Source organism: Brachycentrus maculatus, unplaced genomic scaffold (genome assembly GCF_059751285.1).
Source record: "Brachycentrus maculatus isolate JH-2025_06_01 unplaced genomic scaffold, ASM5975128v1 h1tg000438l, whole genome shotgun sequence".
In the NCBI taxonomy this organism is placed as follows: Eukaryota; Metazoa; Arthropoda; class Insecta; order Trichoptera; family Brachycentridae; genus Brachycentrus; species Brachycentrus maculatus.
In genome coordinates, this window is record NW_028281186.1 from 384,317 (window position 1) to 406,232 (window position 21,916).

Sequence of the window (21,916 nt, forward strand, 5' to 3'; positions counted from 1 at the left end):
CTGGCATTTTTGTTGATTTTTTCTATTTTTTTTGTCCATATAGACACTTCAATATCGATAAAACCATTTCTTGAATATACAGAAATTGTAAAACTCCTATTTTTTAAATGCGAATATCAACTCTTTTACAAAATACTTATAGCCCGTACCGGAATATATATTTATAGAATTTTTTTTGTACAACTGAAGATTTATGGGAAAGTTGTGGTAAAAAAAAATTATTGCCTGTTTTTGCATTTTGATAAATATCGTTAGTTTTCTCGTAATTTGTTGCAATATTTTTGCAATTGTGTCTCATCTAATACTCGTATAATTTTGTAAGAATTAGTTAATGTATAACTCTACAGCTCTTATATCGTAGTCGTACAGGAGAAATGACCAACTCACAAAATGTTCAGGAGGGCCATTCAAGCCACTTTTGCTTGGCAAGAAAATAAACATCAATGCATTTAGTCATTTGTAACAAGTAAATATATTATCCTTCCAAGTTTAAAATCCTTGCCATGTTTTTCAGGGCAATATTAAGCTAGTAAGATATCAAATAGCCAATGATCTCGTTTTTGTACAAAATGCACTTGGTCACTTTGTCCTGTGTGACTACGATATATACGTTGTGCATGCTATGCTTATACTAGTTATAATGTACGCTCATCGGGCAAACAGGATCGGTGCATTGAACTTCTTCCTTCCGTAATTCCTTACACAGTTTTCCCGACCCGGCTTATTCTTGGAGACTACCCTCCCCTCCTGTATCCTGCGCTGTACCAGTATACTGCACGCTGTATACATCTGATGGTATACACACTCGTCGATCCCCGTACTTCGGTTATTGTGCGAGGGCAGATGGCTGGAGCGTGCAGGGGCCGGTACATCGGTACATCCGCCGAGTAAATTGGATTTCTGGAACCCTTGATAAATATTATTGTCAGCTTGTCACAGCTGAAAAGCTCTCGTCCCCGACATCCGACTCAATTGAAAACATCAAAGTCACCACGAGCTAAATAATGCATGCGTAACATATCCACTAGTAATTGTTTTATGGCTTGCTTTCCATCATACTATTGTGAGCAATATTTGTATGTTTCTGCTACTTCTTCCCATTATTTCCACGCGATATTTCAGAAGCCGTAACTATACGTATGGTTCTTGTTTGTGTATCACAGAATGCAATCTAATGTCTCGTACACTTTTAAAGTAATAGACCACTTATTTCCATATACCATATAATCGGCCAGAAATTGAACCTAGGCCACTTCAAACAAATCATTGTATCGTTTTCATTGATTTAATATTCAATCACTCTTCTGGTTAGAAAAAATCAACAAAAATTGTGGTTTTGTTGTGGTCCCGTGGTTAGTGTCGCTGAGTCAAAGTTTCTGAGTTCGAACTTACTCTACCACAAATTGATACCTTTTAATAAAGACCCCTTTAGTCTCGCGTGATAATTTAACTACCCAAAAATGTATCGTCAACGTGAATATCAGTGTGTTTACGTTGAAATTCTTTAAATAAAGCAGTATTTCTAAATGTTACTATAACTAACGAGTCATATTATGTTAATTGTCTACAATATTCTACTGAATTAATAATAATAAAACCCTTATCCGCACCCGAATGGTGCATAGGGAACTGTGTCATATAAACACAGTGTTATCTTGATCGTTTTTACACATGAAGGAAAGGTGATCAGCCCCCCGCTCCAGGTACCAGTCCATGGTAATATTGAATAAATATTACAGTGAAAAAATCACTTATATTTATTTTACCCCCCTTGGGAATCGATCCCGGGACCTCCAGAACTGTAGCCGAGCGTGCTGACCATTACACTACGGAGGCGGACAAAAATTGAATTAGGATATTTATTATACACAAAATAATATTTTTGTTCATGGTATACCGTCTTCCCATACCATTTTAACATGCGTGACATGAACACATATATAAAAAAAATACTTCATATCCTTGGCGAGCTTTATCTTCTTTTGTAATGCATATTTTTTCGTTTGTGATAAATATTAATCCATAATACCTTTTGTCACCGTTTACAATGCTCTGCCACACTCATTTACTTAGCGATCTCTTGTTGTGACGACGAGGTTTATCTCGAGTAGTGAGGATAATTTGTTTATTTATGTACCATCTTAACGGGGGAACTTTACGAAGGGAAAATAACTGATAGACACCATATTTTTTCACATAAAAAAATACTAGCTAAATATTTGATAAACAATTGTTTTTACTTACGTATTTTCTAATAATTTGTATTGTAATTATTTATTTATTCGGCATTAACTTTGTGGAATGACATGTTGATTATTTTAAAAATTAACCACTTATATTATATAATAGCGATTATTGTTATCAGTAAATGGGATTATACAAATCTTAAATATTTTAAATAATCAATTTGTATTGTAATATTTTTGGTTTATTTTATTTCATATTTTGTATATTAAAAGCATTGTTAACTTTGTAGTATGGTAATATAACTCTTTTTTATTTTATTTTTTTTATTCATCGTTCAAAAGTTATTAAAGTGATATTACACAAAGTGTACGATGAATGATAAGGAGAGTGTTATTTTATTTCAATCTATGCTATATTTTGAGCTTTGTGTATTTTCTCGCCTTCCTATTCTAAGCAAGAAACGCCAATTCTCCTTCGGTACCTGATGCTGATCCACGGTTCTCGTTCTTAACTGATGTGACAATAATGCTTCGTACCTTTCTCGCTTGAAGAGGTGATTAATCTTTACTCCCCTGTACTGTCGTCTGTCCTGCAGGGTTCGTTAACCCCGGCCCCTCCAGCCCGTGTACGTTGAGCCTCCTGCCGTAGGGGCCCGTCGCCAAAGGGGGCTCAGCCCCTCAGGGCTCCCCCGGCACGAAGGGCGACCTCAGGGTCACCCTGACTATGTGGGGGATCGTTTCACACGCATGATTTTTCCCCTTAGTGACATACAAGTCACACTCTTTTTTGTTCCTGACGTAATTCTATATTCTTTGTTGCCGTTCAATATTAGTGCAAAATAATACATTTTCAACATTATTATTTCCATGTCTTGTATGAAAAAATACCTCATTGCATGTTTGTGTACAGATGACTGCACTCGACGCATAGTAATACGCTTTCACTGCCACGAAAATAACCTTTTTATTTATTCGGTCTACTTTATTCGCTCGATATAAAAATGTTAATAAGTGACCTCATGTATATGTTTTCACAAAAAAAATACCCGATGATACGGTGTTATTCTGAATTACTTCTAATATTATGCACCTATCAAATTATTTATGACTGTTTGGCAATATTTTGATGGACTCTACTGCTTGCTGACTTTCATCGAGTTTTTCGCTTCTGGTTTAATTTCAGAAACGACTGTTAACCTAAAAACGACGTTACAACACGCGCGGAAAATTTCTATTCTAGGCCTAGCTTAATTTTCTCTTAACACATTTCATTTGAGCATGTTGAAACGGCATTTTTTCCTGCATTCGGTTTACATATGACGCTGATTCTCCAATTTCTCAAGACATAATGTTTAATGCTTCCATAGTAGTTCTTTTGTCATTTTCTGGGCAAGATGTAAAACCCTTCGCTACCTGCTTTCGAACGACTTGTAGCTACGGTCTTTTAACCGACCCTCTAAAATGTATATGTATATATTTCTGGGATTAGTGTATGCATGATCTAAGGATTATTAGTAGCTCTAACGCCGCATGTCCTCACATGCTATGCTGTCAAAAAAAGGCGAACCCAATTTGTTCATTTTCCTTCTCTCTCGTTTTTGGGTTCTATCTCCATTAGTTGCGTTATTTCGTTAGTGTTCCCAATCGATCGGCCTTGTCTTTCTTTCTCTCTCAAAGCGGTTTTGTCCCACTTTATGATTGCAGGTATACAACGTACGTATACCTACGAGTTTTTTTTCGGCACTTTTGTGGATCACATACGCTGAGTAAGGTAGCGTACCATAATAAGCATATAAAAACGCTACCGGAGCTTCTTAAGTACAAATTTATGCTAAAGCGAGGAAGTTGTGCAACTAAATTTGAATTTTATTGTAATCCTTGTGAATATGTATATTTACAATTAACTTAATGTGGCCTTTTCAGTGATCCCCTTACATGTAAGTAGCTACTGCTTGCAAACCTCGATTGCGGTTTACGTCTCTGAAATATGTTTTAACTTGCATTTCCTGTCCTTATTATACTTTTATCAACCTGAAGTTAATATAAGTGAACTAAAATAGTAATAAATCTTATCGCTCTTGTAATTTAAATCCAGTATTTCGCCGCTTGGTTTGTTGTGAAGATTCGCCCGATAAATGTGTTGTTTGTACGATAGCATCTCTTTGTGTAGATGCGTGCCGTTACAATTTTGTTTTGGCATTCTTGCGAAGACAGTCTGCGGACATAAATACCATACAAGACTCAACTCTAATCGTGTCCTTTCGCGTGTTTAGCGTATGCGAGTTGCCGAGTGCAGAGACGAGTTTAGTGGCGTTGTTTGGTAGAAGGTCCACATTTCGGTCACAGCGCAGTCTAAATTCCAGCGCCGCTAGTTGTACAGGATGTTTTTTTTAGAGGTTTGGTTTTTAAGCTAGCAACATTGTTTCTACAGACTGTCAGTTTGACAGTTGACAGTGGTTTTATGATCAGTACGTTTTACCATATCACCATGTATAGACTGACGGCAGAACAGCGCTTGCTAATTGTGCAAATTTTGTAAACTGTGCAAAGGCCTCTTTTTCAATGCAAAATTTTGTTCACGGATGAGGCACATTTTTGGTTAAATGGCTATGTCAATAAGCAGTATTGTCGAATTCAGAGTGGTGAAAACCCAAAAGCCTTTGTAGAGACACCCTTACATCCATTAAAAGTCACTGTTTGGTGTGCTTTATCGGTAGAATCATTGGCCCATATTTTTTGCCGGCCAGAATGTTACGGTCATTGGAGAGCGCTACAGAACCATGATTACTGACTTCTTCGTACCCTAGTTGATTGACAGAGCTGTGGTTTCAACAAGATGGCGCAACATGCCGCACGGCGGGTGCCACCATCAACTTACTGCGGGAAATTTGTATACCTCTAAAAAAAACATCCTATACATTCTCACAATAATATTTCGTCCGTTCCCATTCTGATCGGATTGACACTAATAGCTCACTCACTTTGCGGGCATATTATGTATTGTGAAACGCGTGGGCCGTCTCGCGTTTTTATTTCACATTTAGGTCTCGAACCAGATATATATCAATTGTATCGCGTTCGGTGTAAACTGCGCGGAGATGCGCCGCCTACATGGGCAGCGGATCGAGAAATCGGAGCACTCGAGATCGTCTCTACAGAGACTTCTCGAGGCTTCTCGTTATGTGCAACACTTTTCCCGGATTCCGAGTAATGCAATATTTCACTCTATTCTTATGCTATTCGTACTATCGTATATGTAATATTTTCAATACGTTATATTTATTTATTTAAACACATTAATGCAAAAGAAGGATGAAAGCAGACTGAATGCAGTCGAAATCCGATCCCTCAGACGATAGATGTTCGAATGGTGAAATAAGAAAATAATACAATGCTGAGTTAAGCATTATCGATAATATTAAGAAAGGTGTGTTGATATGGTTTGGACACGTGGAACGTATGGTGAGAAAAGAACGGATAACAAATTTATGAAGCTAATGTAGTTGGAAAAAGGAGCAGAGGAAGACCGAGAAAAACTTGGCACAATCAGGTATGTCAAATACCTGAAAGCAGTCGGGTCAGGAGTCGAAATAATCGGCGGGTATGTATGAGGAGATGCATGAATGTGAAAGAGCCTCTTCCACATTCATGCATCTCCTCGTACGTACCCGTCGATTATTTCGACTCCTGACCTGACCACTACCAAGTATTTGTCATACCCGATCGTGTCAAGTTTTTCTCGGTCTTCCTCTGCTCCTTTTTCCGACTACATTCATTTATAAATTTGTTTTGCCGCTCTTTCCTCACTCATTCGTTCCACGTATCCAAACCATCTCAACACTTCTATAATATCACTTATCGATAAAATGGTGTTTGAAATATTGCGCAATGCATCGATACACGTGTCACAATAGATTCTACGAAATAGTGGTATTTGCTAAGTAAAACTTAAATTAGTAATAGATTTTACCACTAAGCGACTGCCGAATCAATTAATGAAAAAAGATACAACACTCTCCTTACTCTCCGTCGTTCACTTTATGTAATACCACTTTGATAACAACATTAAAGTGGTATTACACAAAGTGAACGATGAATGATAAGGAGAGTGTTATATTACCTTACCACAAAGTTAACAATGTTTTCAATATACAAAATATAAAAGTGACGAGGAATACATAGTGCGGTCGAAGAACACAATACATAGACACAAGATCGTTACTATAATATTACGGGGACAAGTTTGCATTGCCGGCTGTGTAGCACAGTTGGCGCGGCGAGGCCGTTTTCCGCCTGCGAAGGTTATCCCCGGGTTCGAGTCCGCGGGCCGCAGGTAGAGCGAGGACCGGCGGCTGCTCGGGTCCGCGAACCCGGGACTCCAAGGTCCTAAACTAGCTGCTAACCGTCGGGATCAACTTCTGACTCTATCCATTATAGAATGTTGTTACCAGCCGCGAGCGTCACAATGACGGACTTGCAAGTTACGTGTCGTATTCAATACGTCATTCAATTTGATGTTTGAGGTTTCAATAATTCATATCTTCTGATCCTTAATCCACTCCATTGGATAGATACACGTTATTTCATCTTAACTTTTACGACAGCAAGATTGTCTTAAACTAAGTAAACTATTTAATGGAAAAAGCTAACTAAGAATTTTCTGAAACTAGCTAAAATATTTCATGGAAAAAAAGTTCATTGGATTTTGACGATTTATTTAAATTCCTAGTTTTGTATTCTGTTGTTCGGAGTCGTGCTACAAGGCTTTTTATATTTTTTATATTTATACTACAAAATCTATTTTTTATGAAATAAGATCTACTTATTTTTAATTAATGTTTTACTTAGTAAATACCACAATTTCTTAAAATCTACTGTGACACGTGTTTCGATGCATTCCGCATCATTTTCAAACACCGTATGTGAAGCTAATTCTAAATTTTAGAGTTGGGTCCTTGGGACGTTGAAGGTTGAAGAGGGGGTTGTAGCTGTTTCTCATTTTTATTTATTTATTTATTTATTTTTATTTCTTATCAGTGGAACATAGACATAGATTTTAAGAAATAGTGGTATTTACTAAGTAAAACATTAATTACAAATGGATAGATTTTACCACAAAGTGACTGCCGAATCATCTAATTAAAAGATCTACTTATCTTGAGGTTGGCATTGAAAATGATTTTTATAATGCAATTAGGCACATCTTTTATATCTTGTATGGATTTTCGAATCTATATTTTGCATAATGAACGACTTGAACATAAATATGAAAGGCAGGATAAGCATCTGGTTTTATTAATTTCGTATTCTGTATCCTTGATCGGGTGCACTTCATACCTGCTTGTTCCTAAAGGTTCTAAACCCATTCTTCTTTGTTCTACCTGAGTCCTACCTATCCTGACTGCATTTTCCGTTTGCCTTCAGAATCCTTACAGCCTTTCTTGGGATTAAAAAAATATCCGCTGGTGCGTGAGACTGGATAGAATGACTTGTACTGGACGAGGTATTATATTGAAGGCTTTGGAGCAAAAACTAGAAATATCCATTTATGTTATATTTTTAGATAACTTGTTTATACACACAACTTACCGTCGAAAAGATTTTTTTTAATGGTGTGTTTCTCAAATCAGATGTGAAAATATGCTTCGCCATGTAATACGTTAACTGTATCCTGTTCGGAAAAAAAATACTTGTAAACATGTGTTGTATTTGTCCTAAAGTCAATTTCTAATCGTAGTATAATAAACACACCGTTACTGTATTATGTTTCATTTTGATAACGTTTTTATGACGAGGGGTTTTTATACCTGTACGAAAAATGTCTGTCTTTAGCGAAAATATATAATATTACGTACTTTCACCACAAATGGCGCGTACTTCTGTTCCTCCCTGTATAGGTTTTTTTCAGTGGTGCTGGAAATCACTAAATTACTGATTTTACTTCACTTACTTTTAATTTTATGCACTTCAATGACGAGGTACCTTCGTGAGCACGAGGGTCATGATCTGCCATATGTCGATTTTGATATAAAAAGGGGACATTCAGCTATGGAGGGTTTGAATTATTGTTTGTTTGAATATTTTTATTTTTCTGTCTAATTTACCATAATAATACCTAATTGATTCGATCAATAATGAAGAAGATTTATTTTTCCTTAAAAAATGTTTTAAAATCTCGTTTTTATCAATTTTCAATTCAGAAGTGTCTCCAAATGCACATGTAATCGTACCTTTTTACTTGTTATAATTATCTGAGTTTACATCGGAATGAATTTTACAGGCATAACATTGAAATTTCAAAATTTAATCTGTACCAAGATATTAATATTATTGAAATTATATAATATTTATTATCTTGACTTGAACTTTTTATTAGTCAACTATTTGAAAAATAACAAAAAATCCAATCGCATCCACGTGTAACGCAAATGCATGACTTATTTCTAAGGGGAATACGTTCCTACTCTGTTGATTCCCAGCTTGATTTTGTTGTTAAAGAGATATATTTAGATCCCCAAACTAAATATGTTTTTGGGGAAGAAAGGCGTTGTAAGTTCCCCCACTAAATTGTCACTCAGCCCCTTCTTTACCAAGATTCCCTCCGACCCAGTGTTAATATATCTTCTTATAAGTTTCTATGACAACGCCATGTGTAAATTGCTTTCAAGTTTTTCCTCGTTGCTTTACCTCAAACACGACCAAATATTCTGCATAAGATGATTACTATATTCAGTGTTTATTTTTTATTTTAATTTTATACAGTATCTACTCAATGAATTAGGGCCACCCATTATTTTTTTGAATACTCTGAAATCTTTTGGATTATTACATTTATTTTACATAAATACTTTAAGTTTTTTATTGACATCTAATATCATGTATATTACCTTCAATAATATGTAAAATATACCTGGATTATTTAAGCGTTTACAAAATTTTAAACCCTTTTTCTGAGAAAGGTCCCTAATTAGCACAGGTAGACAGATAGTTGAAAGTTCAAAAAAAAGCCCTATCTCATTTATTAGTGAAGTTTCTTGAGTTTTGATTGTTGTTTTGTTCAGAGAGGTTATATAGTTATCGTGTCTTGTGAAAAAAACTTAATTTTTAATTTTAGTTCATAAAGTATAATTTTTTTTTGTAAACACAAGTGTTTTTTTTGAAAAGGACAAAATGGGAAAAAGTAAAGACATTTCTGAGGAAAAAAAGTCTAGTGTTATAGTGCTACTGAAATTAGGAATACTATCTAATAGAGAAATTTCAAAAAAAGAAAACGTTTCTCGTCAAACAGTGGACAAAATTTCAAAATCAATAAAAAATCAGTCACCCGCCACCAGCAATCAGCGAAAGAACTGTCGTAAGATTAGAAAAACAACACCGAGGACTGATCAAAAAATCGTTCAAAGTGCCTTAGAAAACCGAAGTGCATCAGCAAAAACATTAAAAATAAAATTGGAAGAAGAGGGTATAAATATATCGGTATCAACACTGAGGCGACGTCTTTACGAAGTAAATCTGAAATGCAGGCGCCCTGTAAAAGTACCAAAATTGACACCACGAATGAAAGCGGATCGATTAAAATGGGCCAGGCTACATCGAAATTACTCGGTAGATGATTGGAAAAAGGTATTTATTTAAATTGAATTTTCAACATATCATTTTAGTCAATAAACTTATATATTTGAATTAAACTTAAATTTTCATTATTTTTCAGGTCATCTTTAGTGATGAGTGCCGGTTAGAAGCCGTGACAGAGAGCCGTCGATTCGTCAGGAGAACACCAATGGAACGTTACAATGAGGCCTGTGTGGTTAAAGTTATCAAACACCCCCCTGCAACAATGATATGGTCATGTATTATTAACAATTTACCTGGGCCGTTGTTTTTCGTGGAAGGAACAATGAACCAAAATTCCTATAAGCAGGTCCTCGAACGAATTTTATTGCCCTTCTACCATACACTCGACCCAACAGAAGGTCCATACACCTTCATGCAGGATGGGGCACCTTGCCACCGGGCTAAATCAATAATAAAAATTTTGTCTAACAAAAATCTGCCTTTGCTCCCCTGGCCTGGAAATTCTCCGGACCTTAATCCTATAGAAAACGTATGGAGCATGTTAAAAAATAAGGTATACTCATTCCCAAATCCGACAGTAGACTGTCTAAAAAAAAAATTCAAAAAATTAGGTCAGAAGACGAAGAAATAAAAAACACGATAAAACAGTGCATTTTAAGTATGCCAAAAAGAATTGAGGCAGTTATTTCTGCCAAAGGTGGAAATAATAAATACTAACTATATTTATATGAAAATATATGCATAATTTAAGCGTAATAAAGTGTTCTTGTGTAAATAAAATTCAATGTTGTTTTATTCAAGGTTTTCTCTGAGTTATTCCTGTTTGAATTGAGAAATTGCGCGAAATTCTGCGTGGCCCTAATTCATTGAGTAGATACTGTACATATATCGATTCTTCTTACATTTGCATTGGAAACCGATTAAATGCAATAAGGAATTTAATATATTTTGTCTAGAACATTTATATCGGATTTCCATAGTTTTTTTTTCAATAATTTTAAAATATATTTCTTTTATTGCCAAAAGTACCTACGAAGGATTAAGTACAAACAAAATACATTTTAAAGATATCTTAATTTATGATTTTTTGTTGACGATAGTATGCACATGAAAGGTCGATGGCCAAACCTTTTTTTTGGCCATTCTCGTTCTGTTCTTCCATTTACATTTGTCAAATATTCTCTTTTCGTACATTCACTCCGCATTACCAAAGCACCTCAAAGGGACTTTATTATTATTTTCAATTCCTCTGACTCAGTCATACATTCCTTCTAATGTAATTTTTACAATTGTAACATGTATTTTTTTAAATTGTTATACATCTGTTTTTCGAAACATACGTCTAAGGCTCTTAGGGTTCGCTTTTGAACGCCGTTTGCTTTGCTTTTACCCTGTTTTTGCCTATTCTATATTTCCCTTCAATATATCAGCACTTCGTTATGTCCTGCCAATTACACTCTCATGGCATAATTTTATTAGCAATCACTTTATTAAAATACCATTTATAATATTCTCTGCATTCACTTTTCTCTCAATATACCTTGAATACCGCAATATTTACCATATCTCAGGTATAAAAATTCTTATATTTCTTCCGGGGCTTCATCATTGTTAAAATAGCACAATAATCACATTATTCGAATTACCTCCTATTCTTGCGATATTTATAAATAATCTTTTCTAATATTTGTGTCCTTCACATGTGACAGTTTTGTATGTGGGTTAACAGCTCACTATAAAAATTGATTCTCTATAATAGTAGACATCTTGATTTTTCCAATTAGTTTTTAATAAGGTTGAGCCACGAGTTTTTGCTAATTGCTAGTTCAGGGTTTTCCAGATCGTATAAATTTCTTAATTTGCATTTTTGATATCTTTATTTATAAATTATAATAATAAAAATAGTTAATATTAATTTTTGTTTTGTCATTATGCTCATTGTTATGTATGGTAGTTTCATACATTTTATGGCTATTTATTTAGTTTTTTTTTTCGTAAATAATGATTTTCGTAAACTCCAAATACCAAGCCTTTTTTGATATGTGCGTAGAAATAGATATCTACCGCGCATGGAGATAGATACTTACATATATTGTTTCATACTGTATGCTATGCGTTGCTGCGGCTCAGTCTTGTTAAATATAATAGAAAGAAAAGAGAAAACGCACATTTTTAATGTTTAATTTCACAGTGGATATACTCGTACAATATTTAACCAGCTGCCAAGAAGTACACTGTCCATCATTAAGTTTGCAATCTTTAGTATTGCGTGTATTTCTGTTCCGCCAACAGATGGCCCTGCCATTTCGGCCTGCCATATAAATAATAACAAATTTTAGATTTTCAACCAACGAAAAATACTTTTTAATTTATATATAGATGGTTTATGTTTTTAATTAATTAAAATTATGAGAGTTATATATATATATATATATATATATATATATATATATATATATATATATATATATATATATATATATATATATATATATATATATATATATATATATATATATATATATATATATATATATATATATATATATATATATATATATATATATATATATATATATATATATATATATATATATATATATATATATATATATATATATATATATATATATATATATATATATATATATATATATATATATATATATATATATATATATATATATATATATATATATATATATATATATATATATATATATATATGTTTTGTCAACTGAATAGTTTTATTCTGATTATGGATACAATATGTGTAAGTAAATGTGTGTATGCATTTCAGTAAGGGGATCATGACCATTATGTAGGTTACCTCTCCGGTTATTTCACCAATGCGACCTCTATCGTGTTCCTACTTCCTACGGACATGTATCACGGACTTTGCCACAACTTTTGACCTCTTTTTTCACTCCGGCTCGCTACCGTCTAATTGGCAATTCGTCGAAAATAATGAAATAAATAATGTTTACTTTTCGAAATGGTGCACTTTCTGTTTACATTTTACCTATCCATTTATGGTCATACATGTATTGCACATGCATTATATAATGACACAATTTAGCTTTTTTTTACATATGGTTCCTTAAATCGCATCACTCTTGTACTTAGAGGTATATCCTATAGTCTCCGAACTAATCCGGTCTTTACAAATTAACCCGTGCTCCAGCGGCGGTCTTGACCAGGCAAGCGATAAGTAAAGCCAGCGCACTAAGCAAAGTGCTCATTAAGGCCCATTATTCGATAAATCCCAACTTAATTTTCTTTAAACACTTATAAAATTTTACGTAATTGATTTTTTACTTCCTAAAACACCGTTTTGGTATTCAAAAATATTTTTATCTTCTAAATAAATATGTGGTTTTGAAAAGTGAGTTATTAAAAGGCAAGGAATTAAAAAATATATATAATTTTTTTCCATATATATTCTTAAAGAAAAATGCAGAAGAAGACTGATGAAAACTTGACACGATCGCGCATTTCAAACACTTGAAATTGGTCAGTTCAAAAGTCGGAATAATTGGCGGGTATGTGTGAGGAGATGCATGAACGTGGAAGAGAGCGAAGATTGTTTGGAAAGACAGATTAGTGTGGCATTATATTCTCTTTGCCTACATCTGCGTGGACACGGCGTGATGGTTATTTAATTGGTAAATTACTATATTAAATCCAAATGATTTTACTATCTGCTTTCCTGATTTAAGCTGCATGAACTGCAGCAACATTAAGTTTTATCGAAATAAACTTTGACGAGCTAGTATTTTTATTTTATAATTATGTTTTACTTGGTAAATACCATTTTTTCTTAAGATATATTGTCACACGTGTTTCGATGCATTATTTTCAAACATAGTATTTTTTATAGATTTCGCGTTTAATTTGTATGATTTAATTTGTGGCACATTTTATAAACTTAAAATTAAAACCTTAAAATTAAAAATTAAACACCTTTGTTTTAACCTTTTTTATTATTAGTACACTTTTTAACCTACTGGTTTCGACCTTGTCATCATTAGGGTTTATTAAATTATAAAACGTTAAAAAAATTAAAATACTCAATTTCATTCTCTTACCAAAAGCTTCCACACACTCCGTAAAAAAATCCTAAATGTATTTTATTGTTTAAAAAACACACAAAAAAAACAATTTTGTGACAATTGTTTCGCCTAGTTATGGCATTTTCAAAAGAATGGAATTTCGCCTAGTTATATGGCATTCGTTTGAAATTCCATAACTAGGCGAAACAATTGTTTGTCATGTGTTTTTTTTTAACAATAAAATACAGCTTAGTAGACTCAAAAAATAATTTTTTAACATTAAATTCAAAAATAGTATTTTTATTATAATAAACTTTATTGCTCGGTTGGTTGCTTCTCTATCCGCGTACTTTTACCCGTAATGTTTGTTTTGGAGACCCCTCCCCCGAACTGCCGGCGGTGGCAGATCCGTTTTGTGAAATGCTTTCTATTAATACGAGCTCGAACCCCCTGCCTCCGACATCACGGTCGGGCGACCTGCCCCGAGGGCCGCGGACTGTCGGCAATGCGGGTGCCGTAATTATTATTCTAAAAGGTATGCAGTAGGTATTAGATGCACACATCTATGTAAAACTAGGGTGACAGAATGATGGATGGCTTTCATAGATCCGATGTATTATATTTAGAAAGCTAACTTATCATTTTTCATCTGTATCGTCTAGTTAAGCATTTCTTTGAATACTATGCCTGTTGCAGTCTAACTGTCGTGCATCAACTATCGACTGTGCATCAATTTTCACCTTCTGAGACATTTTTTTTGATAAATGAAAGTATGAGATAACGTATGATTAGTTAACGCTACTGAAGGCCGAGATCTTGAACGTTCAAATTCAAACGCGTTCGGTCGCTTTGAGGGCTTGAATTTTCTCGCATTTTCTTAGAATATACAAATATTGAAATAAGATTTTTTTATTTTTTATTTTTAAAACCCTTATCCGCACCCCAACGGTGCATAGGGCACTGCGTCATATAAACGCAGAGTTATCTTGATCGTTTTACACATGAAGGACAGGTGATCAGCCCTCCGCTTCAGGTACCAGTCCAGAGTAATATTGAATTAATATTACAGTGAAAAAATCACTTATATTTATTTGACCCCCCCTGGGAATCGAACCCGGGACCTCCAGAACGGTAGCCGAGCGTGCTGACCATTACACTACGGAGGCGGACAAGATTTTTTAGCATATACATACACCTACTGTACATATGAATCGATTTATTCACATTCTCACATACATCAGATACAGAGCAACGGGACTTCAATTATAATAACAATATATGTAATAATGTTGTATCTATCTAATATTTATATAGTTTTTTTTCTATAATGCCCGTTGCACACGATGCTATGCTAGCGTTTTCATCTTTTTCCGACACCCCGTCGGGACACATTCACATTGACAGTAAAAAAGGTCGTCGGCTCCTAGATGTTTATTTTCAGTTTTTCAGGACTTTTCAGGGCCCATTTTTGTGTGCGAGGGGAGGGGGGGGGGGGAATCTACAGGACTCCAAAAATACGTGGAGGGAATACAACTTTTACGCTCCCTGTTTTCAGATTTGAAAAAAAATGTGTAAAACAATTTTTTCAATTTATATATATATATATATATATATATATATATATATATATACATATTTATATAGTTTTTATTTATTTATTTTATTGTAAATTATTAGTATTCTCGTGCTAAATGGTAGGTTGCACATGTGTTGTCGCCCGCAGGACGCCTTCTGTTTAATGGTTACATTTATATTTCTAAACTGGGTCATCTCAGTGTGATATTTTTTTTCCTTCGCCGTTGGTATTTTTTTCGAGATTTATTGTATCGATGCGGCTATTTCCAGTACCTACTCCACATATTCACTTTTATCGCGGCGTGCTAATTTTTTTATTGCGCCGATCAAGACTTTTCGTCTTGTAGCCTAGATTCTCGATCGCTATTGATTACACACGCATACACAGGTAATCGCTATCACACTGAACGTAAGCACGTAGGTACTTGCGATTAAAATCATGTGTGCTGTATCTAATTTTGGCATGGCCAAATTCACTATCCAGCCTTTGTCTGATGAATGTACACAGTACAGAGGAATTGCCGAATAATACTGTTTTGCCAATTTTATGAAATATGCGTAGGGTCGTTAGCGTATTATGGTACATACTTTTTGCTACTTCGAAATAATATATCTTCTACGATTAATTTATATTTTTTGTATGGTTTTTAAAACCTGCTGGTTGGCTGATGACAGACATGTGATCTATTTTATTTATATATATTTTTTTACAATACATGTATAATTTTCTCGATGAACGTCTCACTAGGCAAAACCCGTGACGAGACGTTCATTTACATTAAAAAGATATTTTTTTTTAATTTTAAATATTACAACTTAAAATAATGATCTTCACAAATATACATCGATCTTTAGGAAATTTAGGAATCTGTATACAAAATTTAAACATTAACATATTTTTATTTTTATTTAATAATAGTTATATTTTCTACAGAAAAGGGTGCAAAGTATGACTCTGGCTTTGTTGCATTTTTGAGTCATTCTTTTCCTATTTTTTGTACATTATTGACTCGTATGAAAATGATTTGTTAATGACTTGTAAATATTGAACAATAATAATTTAATTATTTTTTTTATACATTTACCCAACGCAAGCAAAGTTTATAGGGCTCCTGGAGGTCGTCTCGCTTACCGTAATAATGTACGATTGGTTCGGGTAAACTAATAATGACAATGCCAGTGTTATGATTGAGATTTTTTTTCTTCTTCTCCAGATATCCATCTCGCCAATTGACGAAAGCAAATAGCACCAGGCGAGTGGATTTTCGGTATCCGGGTTTTATGTATGTTTTATTTTACTTTATTTATCTTCATAGTATTAAACATTTGCATTTTCATTGAGCACGCTTACTTTAAATATAAATAATTTATATGTTAAGAAAACGACGTGTAGATATTAATAATATTATGTATTATGGTTATTGGTGAAATCGGGTTACTTCTTTATTTTAATTATACATGTATTACTTATATCGTTTCTTAACATTAATTTGGTCGCTACTTCTCTAACGTTAACACTTCATGTGGTAGTAATTTTGAAAGTGTCCGATATGGTGTTGTTTCTCGTCAGGTCTAGGTACATTGAAAGCTGTCCCACCGCATTCCCAGATCTGATGCAGAAGCATCTAGGCTTCCTGACAGATCTTCTCTTGCAAAGCAATTTTTTTTTGTTTGATTTTGTTTTATGAAGTTGCGAAATTTATAGAAAATGTGAAACAAAATTGTATCCCGAGTTTACTGTGAATTAACATTTAAAAGCTATCAATATTCCCATCATTACCAATCTTAATAAATACAAGTTTGTAAAACCTCCACCGTGTTTTTATAAGTGAAATGGATTACTCGTTAGTTAGTTCAGTTGGTCGGTTAGATCCGATTCTGACCCGACGTTGGCCGGTACTCAGACGCCTCCACAACCCCGACCAGCACGTCAGACAGACATGGAACAGTGCAGACATTTGTGGAGGTCCTCACCAAAACGTTACATTTCCATTATAAATGATTTTAAGTAATCAGGAATTCTAACTTGTAAAATTGTTTCTTTTTGGTACGATTTCATAATTTCATATTGGCTTAACACAGGATTGGTCACGTTTTGTCGCAACTTTGATTAAGATTTCGATAGAATACAGTAAACAGAACATGTTTACATTTAAAGGATTTTTTGTGCAATATTGGAAATGTAACTTTTTGGTGGGGACCTCCACATTTGCAGTCATCGCATTTCCCACTCGACTATCATTCATCGACACTCTATTATGGATCTAGCTGGTGGTACAGCTCGTCCATGTTATGACGGCAGGGAGACAGGCCGCACAAGCGCGTTCCCAAACTGAATCCGCCGACTCGGAGAGCGCCTCGCGCCGAGTGCTCAGGGTCCGGCCTCGCACTTTGTCTAAATGTGGAACAGAACCGCGTCCGTGTGACCCACAAAATGTTTGCGTAAACTCGTAACCGTAACTCGCCTCAAAGTCAGCGCCGAACTCTAAACATAATACTAAATTTCCTACTAAATCCTTTGAAATCCCGTCTCGTAAACACAAACGGCCGGTATTTATTAATTTATGACGAGGTGGAGTTACGTAGCCACGAACGGCACTGGGCAGAGGTCTCCGTATAACCTACATACGAATTAGGAACGGTTTCGCATCTATGCTAATCGGCACTTGTATCGCCGACTTTTTCATTATTTCAGCCTTCGGATGCAAAAGTAACGTTTATCGTTCGCTTTTAGCGACGCTGATTAGGCCGAGGCGGCGCAGTCAGATATAAATCTAAGCTTAATATTACTTTATTTCATTATATCCGCCTCCGTAGTGTAATGGTTAGTGCGCTAGGCTACCACGCTGGAGGTCCCGGGTTCGATTCCCAAGAGGGTCAAAATAAATATTAGTGATTTTTCAGTGTAATAATTATTCAATATTACCCTGGGCTGGTACCTTAAGCGGAGGGTTAATCACCTTTCTTTTATGTGTTAACGATCAAGATAACACTGCGTTTATATGATGCAGTGCCCTATGCACCATCGGGTGCAGATAAGGGTTTGAAAAAGAAGAAGAAGATGTGAAATTATATATAAATCAATCTTAACTTTTGCCTTTGTAAATCAATTTTGTAATTGCGGCAAGTCCTACATAAAAACATATTTATGAAATGTTAAAATCAAACACTGATTTTCAGAGTCTACTAAATTTTGTTTTATTGTTGAATACACTTAAAAAAAAGTAAGACATTAGTTTGAAAATGCCATAAAAATTCGAAACAACTGTCACAAATTTTATTTTTATGTGTTTTAAACAATAAAATACACTTTTGTAGACATCAGTGTGTGATTTTAACATTTAATATATAAATTAAAATTGAGTTCTACAAATTAAACACCCAATCATATACATATGTTTACTTACCAGACGCACTACTATGTGATGAGTTCCTTCGAATGTTTTGCAGTTATATGACAATGGCATTAAAAATAAAATAATAACGCGTTACTGGTTAAAATTTTTGTGCATATTTTGACGATAATTCAATGTCATCGAGGATCGCAACAATGGTTCAAGTAAATCGCATATCGCTCACTCCTTTCAAGAACGTCATAAATAAAAAATCATCAATTTTCAGTTGTGCACGTTTTCGCAATGCCCAGAAAATGTACTATATCCCAGCAAAAGCGGCATATTTTTAACTCAATATTTACCCGCTACAGAACAGAAAGTGTTGTTTTTGCACTTTGAAGAAAAGGTATTGTTTAATTATTTTTTAAATATACTAAATATTTTTTAAATGGAGAAAAATCATTCAGGTTTTACCTAAAAAGATCTGTTGCACAGTAAAAAGTTCAATAAGTATGTTGATATTTATTTTTAATACATTTTACTTATGTTTTTAAACTTTAAAAACAATCTCCTGAAAAATCAAGTGTTTTGATATATCGCTCACTGCTTTCAAGAACGTCATAAATCAAAAATCGTCATTTTTCAGTTGTGCGTGTTTTCGGAGTGCCCAGAAAATGTACTATATTCCAGCAAAAGTGGCATATTTTTAACTTAATATTTACCCGCTACAGACCAGGAAATGTTGTTCTTGCATTTTAAAGAAAATGTATTGTTTAATTATTATTTTAAATAAACTAAATATTTTTCAAATGGATAAAAAACCTTCAGATTTTACCTAAAAAGATCTGTTGCACAGTAAAAAGTTCAATAAGTGGCTTGATATTTATTTTTAATACATTGTGTTATATTTTTTAACTTTAAAAATGATCTCCTGAAAAATCATGTTTTTTGATTTATGTCATTCTTGAAAGGAGTGAGCGATATGACGTTGTTGAAAGGAGTGAGCGATATGCGCGTGTTTTGTTACAAATTTCTCCGACAAGCTCGGAGTGAAGCAGTGTCCCCCGAGCAAATCAGAATCCAGGCAGTGTCGCACACAGACTGAGTGCATGTGCACTAGTCGTGTAGTCGCCGTCCTAATGGGAATATTGTCATTGGAGGGTCATTGCTTCCCTCGCGCTTGCTTATCCTCGTTGCTCACATAAACCAGCTTTCTTGAGTCTTGCTAAATATTCACTGCACTAATTTTTCCATTCCTGAACACTCAAGTGCGTCACACGCTGTTTAATTTTTTCCTCTTACCGCTTGTCATATTTTTGTGATTTTACTTATTTTTAATGCTCACATTTATACGTTTTTTAATGTAAGGTCGTATTTTTACTCAATAATTTGTTTTAAGTACCTTTTTTCCAAGGTAACCTCGTTAAAGTGTTTTTATTAAGTTGATACAACACGTATTTAAAAGTGTTTATTATGTTTTAAAATAGTTCGTGCTAGTTATATACTAACCATTGTTACAGATGACATTTCGATAAATAATTTCAATATGTGGCTATCGGTGTTTATAACTGAAATGTTTTTTCAATAGGACGAATTACTTGGAAGTCTAGAAATGAATTCCACCATGATTCCACCACAATTCTGGATAGATTTTAATTCGCATTCCGATTTACGAGACTTTACTTGTTCTTCGCTTAAATCGAACATAAATCCGTCTCGAAGGAATAGGGAATGTCTCCACCGAGAGGGGAGTTATACCATATTAAGTTTATTCCAGAAATCGGAGACATCGTCTCTACGTCACGTAAATCGCGTACTATTTTCTCATTTCGTTTTTCCTTCTGTATTTATATCGCGGAGACGTGAAGTTGGCAATATGACTGTGTGAATCTCTACGTGATAGAAAATGGTAAAAAAAATATGATTACCCCCATCACGAGTATATCACGCTTCCTTTTAGTATATTGTATTTGACTGTACGTTGCTAAAATATAAACTTTATATTTGAACAATATATTATTGACGCACTATATGGCCATATTCCATATGATTCCGGGCATTATCAATCTACACTTACTTTATGTATGCCTTAAAAATCCGATTGATCCATAAACGAGACATGTCAGTTTACCAAACATAGACTTACATTGCGATAATGCAATATTAATCCGAAAAGAATGTATGCACTTGCTCCCGTTTCTCATTTGCGGTTATTGTTTCCAACTTTTACGATGCAATCATTCCACCTCCGCTGTTCTCTGCATGTAGACCGTTACATCTAGGTTAGGTTATTGTATTTTCAGTTTATCGCATCTATACATGCGTCTCAATTGTAATTTGCCCGTCGATTTTAGTTCTGCGTCCGTCGGGTCGATATTGAGTCAAGACGTGCATCGAGCCGATTTATCTCTTCTCGATGTCTATTTCATATAGCTTACTGTCAGTTACATATGTATGACGGTGTATAATGTACGCATGTATATCATTGAAACATTCCAACCTTCTTGTCAGTCAATAGATACTCGTTCGCTCTCGTAATTGTCCGTCATCGGATAATGCGGTATTATGACGTAACCTTCGCTGGAGGATTTAATACCTCTTCACATCTCTGCCTTCGGAGCATTGTGATAATGTATCGAGCGCTCGTAAACCCATCATAATTACCTGTACCATGTAAACTCGCTTTATGGATACCATTGAAATTGATTTCCCGGCAATAATTGACGCTAAACGATCTTGGAAAATATATTTCCAAGCAATGTCATTTATTTTACTTATCATCAGTTACGTCAAAGGTTTTTATTGATAGTTTTTTTTTTATATTACGAACGCACTTAACTTTGTATTATATTTACATGTTGTTTTTTCTAATGCTTTCATACTTCCGCAGTGAATCTTTGACACATGATATTGAGTATGTATAATACTTAATTACTTAATACCTATTGTAGTTTTCGCTGTCGCCTACCTGTGTCCTTGTCCTTGATGGAGAGCTACAAACACGAACATAAATCTACGAACACACAACACATTTAACACATAACTTAAATAACCACTTGTCGACTTACCGCATACGAATTAATTTTCTGATTTCTGACAGCATTATATTACCAGTTAATAGATACAAAAAATAATACTATCGGTTCGACTACTTTTTTAACGGGTTAAATCATTAAAAATATTTTTACATATG

General features: G+C 34.3%; 1 protein-coding gene across 4 annotated transcripts in view; it reads left to right on the top strand.

The window, feature by feature from the left end:
• Positions 1-21,916, top strand: part of rdx (BTB/POZ and MATH domain-containing protein rdx) — a 226,889-nt gene that overhangs the window by 149,331 nt on the left and 55,642 nt on the right. For 2 of the 4 annotated variants that reach the window (XM_088271367.1, XM_088271364.1), the window contains one exon: positions 16,603-16,671. The exons of the other annotated variants lie outside the window; for them this stretch is intronic. In XM_088271367.1, the coding sequence (XP_088127493.1) occupies positions 16,670-16,671 (2 nt within the window). In that variant the 5' untranslated portion in view covers positions 16,603-16,669. The remainder of the gene's footprint in view (positions 1-16,602; positions 16,672-21,916) is intronic. 4 annotated transcript variants of the gene reach the window in all.